Source organism: Furipterus horrens, unplaced genomic scaffold (assembly GCF_987537825.1).
Source record: "Furipterus horrens unplaced genomic scaffold, mFurHor1.1.pri manual_scaffold_6, whole genome shotgun sequence".
Classification (NCBI taxonomy): domain Eukaryota; kingdom Metazoa; phylum Chordata; class Mammalia; order Chiroptera; family Furipteridae; genus Furipterus; species Furipterus horrens.
This window is the reverse complement of record NW_028327176.1, coordinates 148,339,686-148,347,009: the sequence shown is the minus strand read 5'-3', so window position 1 is coordinate 148,347,009 and position 7,324 is coordinate 148,339,686. Positions and strand designations below refer to the sequence as shown.

The following is a 7,324-nucleotide window of genomic DNA, read 5'->3' as shown; positions in this document are numbered from 1 at the left end:
CTGGGAATACTCTGATGACTCACACACAGCTTACACTCCAGGCGCTGGGGCAACACTCGGCATCCAACCGGACATAGCTGCCAACCTGAACTCCTGCAGGTCCGTACCAGGGCGGGTGGGAGGAACTGAGGCTTTCACTCAACCTTGTCTTCCGGGATTTACCTCCAGAGCCCCGCCCCCTCGGGGGGCTTTCACGGCTGTGCCGTAAAGTAAAGAACTGTCTTGGCTCCAGAACAGCCCGCCTCCGTCTTTACGGCAGGCCGCATTCCCTGCCTCTAAGTATGGCGGCCCCCATTTAGGTATCGGTCGTGGTTTCTACCCCAGCTGTCTGGTGGGAGTGCTGAGCTAGGGCAGTAATCTGTTGAGTCGGGGCTACAGAAAGCTGCAGTTAAAGTTCGTTTCTGATCACAGCTCCAGGAACCCATGAGCTTCTGAGGGTCAGGAGTTGCCGCTTCCTTCTAGTCCCTGCAAGTTCCTCCTCTACCCCTGGTTTGTTTCCCTACGCTACGTCCGGACACTCTGAAGCCCCTACGCTCCCAGACTCAAACTATGAGCCTTCCGCAACTGCTGTTGCGTTCGCCCCGTTATCTCCCGGCCTCAGGTACTCCACGTCGCCTGGGGTGGTCCCAGTCCCTCCGCACCATCTCGGTGGGCTCCTGGCGTGGTCAGTCCTCCAAGTCCCCGGCCTACTGGAACCAAGTGGTGTCAGAGGCGGAGAAGATCGTGGGCTACCCCACGTCCTTCATGAGCCTCCGCTGCTTGCTGAGCGACGAACTCAGCAACATCGCTATGCAGGTGCGGAAGCTGGTGGGAACTCAGCACCCTCTGCTTACCACAGCCAGGTGAGCTACTTCCTCCCTCTGGCACAACTCGCACCCATTCGAGTACTTTTTTCTGACTGACACACCATTACTGCCTCACTCACACTAGCTTCTCGCTTCTCTCTTTTTACCTCTTCCTTTCCTCAGCCCTCTTAGATAATAGGATGTTGTCTCATCTCTAATCCAGTCACTTTAACATTCTTCCTCTGTTTGCTCAGTTGAACGGATTAAGTGGTTTTCTTTTGAGAAACACGTGTATGCTTTTTGCGTTTTTGCTTAATTATTGAGGGTGAAGATGCCTCTGACTTGTGGAGGAATTGAGTAGGGATGTGGATTTGAGTGACTTGCTAAAAATGCTCTTTAAAAAGTGGAATGAATTCATTTTCAATTCCACACTATTTAAGATGTCATTTCTAGAAAGAATGGGGAGGAGGGAGATAGGCTGAAGGTAGACAGTTCTTTTCAACGGATGTCCCAGGCTTGAAGTAGGAACTTATTCAGGTAGTAGTCATTAACCTTTTGGGATTTTTATCACTTATGCGCGACTACTGTGAAGCTTGCCATTAGGATTTTAAGGACCACAACTTTTGCTTCCACTCTAAAAAACTCCACCTTTTTATTTGTAAATAGTTTCAAACATGCTGAAAAGTTGCAAGAATAAAAATAGTACAGTGAACTCTGGTATACCCTTTAATCAGATTCACCTATGATATATATACAAATATTCAGATGTATATGTAAAATACACACAATTTTTTATTTTTCTGAAGCTTTTGAGGGTATATTGCATACATTGTGGTCATTTACCCCTAGATTCTTCATTGAGTGTTTCCTAAGCATAGGAATATTATTGACATAATTACATTAATCAGCTTGGGCACATTTAATGTTGATACAGTATTTTTATTTAATCTATCACTGATATTCCAATTTTGTTATTAGACCTAATAATGTCCTTTATAAAAGCATTCTTTCCTTTTCTAGTACAGGATCCAGCCTAATATCAGATATTGCACTTAGTCGTCATGTCTCTTTAATCTCCTTCAAGCTTGAGGAACATTTCCACATCTCTTCTTTGCTTTTATGACTAGAGCAGTGGTTCTCTAATGGGGCAGTTTTGCCAGCTGGGGAACATTTATTTGGCAGTGTATGGAGATGTTGTCACAACTGGGATATGCTACTGGAATTTAGTGGGTAGTGGCCAGGAATGCTGTTAAACACCCTACAATGCCCAGGAAAGCCCCTACCAATGAGGATTATGTGCCCCACACAGTGTCAGTAGTACCAAGGTGGAGAAACTCCTGGACAAAATTATCTTTTTTTTATGTGTGTTTTTTTTTAAATTAAACTATTTTGAGATCATTGTTGCTTCACTTGCAGTTGGAAGAAATAATACAGAGCTATCCAATGTATCATTTCACCAGTTTTTCCCGGTGGTAACATCTTGCATAAGAATAGTACAATATCACAAGCAGGATATTGACATTGATACAGTCAAGATGCAGAACATTTCATCACTACAAGGATCCCTCACGTTGATTTTTTTTATAGCCACCCCTACTTCCCTTCCCCACCACCTTGTTTTAATTTTTTGAGATACCTGCAATGTTTCTTGCTACAAAAGTTACCAAATTAATAGTAGAGGGATTTCATTTCTTGGCATCATTTCCAGTTAACAAGAATGTCATCTTATGAGTGGGCTTAATTTATCCAACAGCAGGAATGTTAGTTCTCCAGAGATTCTAGGTGATAGACCCTCCACACACTGACACACACTTATTTTAAAACTTCATAATGTAACTAATGAGTTTATCACCCAATTTGAGAGCAATAACTTTACCAGTTCTGTTGAAGCAGAGTACAGTAGTCCCTCTCTATATCGCGGTTCACTTATCACGGCCTCACTGTATCGTGGGATTTTTAAAAATATATTTAATTATCACAGTTTTTTCGCTGTATCGCAGGATTTTGCAGTACTATATACGTATATTGTTAAAGTTACGTAGGTTTAAGAGTGTAGAATATGTTTAAGAACATAAGTAGTGTTTTTATAAAAGTGTGGAAAATGTTAAGGGAGTGGGAAAGATTAATAAGGGACTGGGAACGGTTTATAAGTGTGTGGGAATGGTTTATAAAGCCTTAAAGTATATATAAATACTAAAATAAATGTAAGGTTCCTACTTCGCGGATTTTCACTTATCATAGGGGGGTCTAGAACATAATACCCATGGTAAGTGAGGGAATACTGTACTCCCCCATCCATATTCCTGACCCCAAGCATAGTGGATTTTGTATTTATCTTTCATTTTTAAAAATGCATGAATGTTTCCCTAAGTAATAACATGTTTTTTTTTTTCTTCCTTTTTGAAATGTGATAATATGGTAGTTTATTGTCCATAGTCTGTTATGGCTTGCTCTTTTAATTCATCATTGTTTCTAAGATTCATCCATATTGAGTTTAACTGTACTTCATTAGTTTTTCACTAGTGTATAACATCCTATTTTGTGAATATGCCACAGCCTTCTTTCAGTCAGCTTTTGGGTTTGCATTTCTTTTTGTATTATGAAAAATACTGCTGTGAAATATTCTTGCATATGTTGCCTAGTGTACTTGTCTTAAGAGACTAGATACAGGGGTATGTAGCTCTAGTAGGTAATAACAAATTGTTTTCTACAGTGGTTGTACCAGTTTCACTTTCGTGAGCAGTGACTGAACTCAGGTTACTTTATGTTCTCACAACACTAGAACCATGAGACTTCTTAATTTTTGCTAATCAAATGGTGGCTTTGTGTGTGTATGTGACAGGAATGGTAGTGTTAGCGGTGGGAGTTGTAATAGCATTGTATATTGCATTGTGCTTATTGTAGTCTCTACAATAATAAAGCATTGAAGTGAAAAGGGCACTAAAAAGAGACTTTTTAATGTGTATATTCTGAGAGTTACAATTCATCTAGCTAGTTGCCAGACTGTCAGATGGGGTCTTGGAGAATATCCCTTTTGAGGCCACCAGAAACACACTAGCTAAAAGCCTGTAAGACTAATGGCTTTGAAACTTTCCTGATTGTACCCTACCCTGCATACCTAGTTCCATACTACAGTGAAAGAATTGGAAAGGGACAAAATAAATTTCAGCAAAGCTGTTATAGTAACATCTATGATTTGCTTTACCTTGTAAGGAAAGAAAGCTAATCTGCATGTAGTTTTATTACATTTATTTTGCTAGTGTGTTGCAAATTATTTAAAGTTTGCACTCACAGGTAGCTGATGAGCAAAAAACTTGGGGAGAGATATATACAGGGTGGGGCAAAAATATGTTTACAGTTCATATGGAAAATAATATAATTATAAATAATAATATAGGAATAAACTTTCTCATACAACTGTAAACCTCTATTATTAGAAAAATAATCCTCAATTAATTAAGTCAATGTTTATTGAAGCTTATGGAGGAATATAAAGAAATATAAAACATAGTGTCCATTAATGAGTAGATATTTTGTTGGACACCAATATACAGGGTTAGGCAAAAGTAGGTTTACAGTCATTTGTATGGAAAATAATATAATTAATAAATAATAATACAGGAATAAACTCTCATATTCACAAGTATAAACCTACTTTTGCCCCACCCTGTATTTACAAATATCTGACAGAAGTACGTGACTTGTGGCTAATGAGTCATAGAGATATATCAGCTATTACATTTAGTAATACTAAAGTGGCCTGGAATAGTGAAGAACCTTTCATTTAGAAATTGGGATGTCATCAGGATGAATGCGTGAAATTTTAGGGTGGTCGTAGTAGTGTATTACATATTTTTCCTTCATAATTATTTTTTCTTTCTTCCTCAGGCTTTTTAAGGGAGGACCATAAAAGCAAGGATAAGCAGCGAATAAAGTAAAATGAGCAGAATGAATGGACCTAGAATAGCTAAAACAATGTTAAAAAAGAAGAAAGTGAGGAATCATTCTACCTAATATTAAGTCTTATTTATAATGTTATTGATCAAGACAATATGGCATTAGCCAAGGAATAGAAAAGACAGATCGATGGAACAGAATAGAGAACCCAGAACTTGATCAATACAGATATACCCAATGATTTTTGACAAAGGTGCAAAAGCAATTCAATGAAAGAAGAATAGTCTTTTCAAAAATTTATACAAAGAAATGCTACTCAACAATGAAAAGAAATGAACTATTTACACAGCAACTTAGATGAATCTCAGAAGAATTATGCTGACTGAAAAAAAGTTGGTCTCATTCCTCAAAAAATTAAAAATAGATTTACAGTATGATCTAACAGTTCCACTTCAGGATATACATCCAAAAGAATTGAAAGTAGGGTCTCGAAGAGAGATTTGTTCACTCATATTTATAGCAGCATTATTCACAATAGCCAAGAGGTAGAAGCAACCCAGATGTCCATCAGTAAATCAATGGATAAACAAAATGTGGTATATACATATAATGAAATATTAGTCTTAAAAGAAAAGGAAATTCTGGCATATGTTACAACATGGATGAATCTTGAAGACATTATGCTAAGTGAAGTAATCCAGTCACCAAAATGCAAATACTGTATAATTCCATTTATATGAGGTATTTAGAATAGCCACATTCAGTGAAAGTAAAATGGTGGTTGTCAGGGGCTGGAAGGAGAAGAAAATGGGGAGTTGTTGTTTATAATAAGTATAGAGTTTCAGTTTTACAAGATGAAAAAGTTCTGGAGATTGGCTGCACAACATTGTGAATATACTTAAAACTATTTAAAAATGGTTATGATGGTAAATTTTATGTATATTTTACCATAATGAAAGAAAAAGTCAGTCTCAGAAGTTTGTATACTGTATGATTCCATTTATACAACATTCTCAAAATGACAAAACTATAGAAATGATCAGATGAGTGGTTGCCATAGGGACAATGTGGGGAGCAGGGGGAATGTCAATGCAAACAGGTATTTTGTGGTGATGGAACAATTTGATATCTTGATTGCAGTGGTGGTTACATGAATCTATACATGGGATAAAAGTTGTATAGAAGTGTGTACACCTAGACACACAAATAAATACAATATAACAAAATTCTGAAAATGGAATAAGTTCTGTAGTTTTGTTAACACTAAAATACCTATGTTAATTTTTTGGTTTTAATACTGTACTTCAGCTATATATTGGTAGAAGCTGGATGAAGGACACATAGGACTTTTAATACTATTTATGCAACTTTTCTGTGAGTCTGTAATTAATTTCCTTATTTTGGAAAGCTAAAAAATCACTTTGAATTGAGAGAGAAAAAATGAATGAATGAATGAACAAACAAATAGTAAGTAAGCTTGGGAGACAGAAGACTTGTATGTTCTGGTTTCATCTCTGTCAGTAGGGAACATTGTCACCCTCGGAAGTTATTCCACCTCTCTCGGCTTTAGTTTCCTAAGCAGTGAAGTGAGGAGTTGGACTAAATGATTTCCAAAGGTGTTGCCAATTCTAGAGTAGTGTAGAAATTAGTGTTGTAATTGAATATGGCAAGTAAGGAAGCCATCATCACTTCTCAAGGAGGAAGTGAGCATATTGAAAGCAATATGGTGATACAAATCTGTAGTTCTTTTTCTACAATTTAAAAATCCTAAAAGCTCAGAAGGCAATGTTTTTCAGACACATAAACCTGATCTGAACTGATGAGATTATTTATAGTATTTCTTAATCCCACTTAAGTTGAGTCTTCTTGCATTTTGCTGCAGAAATATTAATGCATTTAATTATAGAGTGTTGCCCCATATCCTGCTGGAGTGCTGGGTAAAATGCACCTTCCTAAAATAAAAAGTTTAAATTTGGAAAGATGTTTGGTTTCAGAGACTTTGGGTGAGGGATTGTGGGCCTCTTCAGGCAGGACCATGGTATATGTAGGATGCAGTAGAAGTGCAGCTTTGTGACATAAATTGGTAGTGTGGGAGAAGCTGAAGGCAGTGATGGTGCATCAGCCCCCACTTCTTCCTAGTATAACGTGTACCCTGTGGTTCATTACTCTCTTGTTAATTAAATGTACTTGTGAAAAATTTGTATATTTTTATTTATAATCACTTAAATTTCTGTATAAATCATTTTTACATATTTTTAGTTTTTATAAATTTATTTCATATACTATCTGTTGTCAAGATTACCTGATGCTTTTAATCATATGGAAGATGCTTGTTTAAAGGTGATGACTAATATTTTCATATAGACTTGATTAAATTTTTGTTGCTTAAACCACTGATTTTATTGAGCAGTGTGGCTTTTTAAAATTTTTTGTTAAAATTTATTTATTTATTTATTTATTTTGGGGGGACCCCCGTTCTGTAACAGTTCCCCCCTCTCAGACTTAAGACCCATTATAATCTTTAAAAGGACAATGGATGAATGTCTTGCGCTCCTCTAGCTCCTTTAAGCTGGACATGGTCATCATCCTACCTACCTTTGGGTCCAGAAATCCCTAATAAGAGTGGATGTGGAGGGGAAGGT

The 7,324-nt window shown here is 37.2% G+C and overlaps 1 protein-coding gene across 1 annotated transcript in view; it reads left to right on the top strand.

The window, feature by feature from the left end:
- The first annotated feature begins 251 nt into the window (after positions 1–251).
- The window catches only part of PDSS2 (decaprenyl diphosphate synthase subunit 2), a 236,747-nt gene continuing 229,674 nt past the window's right edge, over positions 252–7,324 (top strand). Inside the window, exon 1 of the mRNA XM_090279725.1 lies at positions 252–842. Coding sequence (XP_090135851.1) covers positions 550–842 — 293 coding nt within the window. The 5' untranslated portion in view covers positions 252–549. The remainder of the gene's footprint in view (positions 843–7,324) is intronic.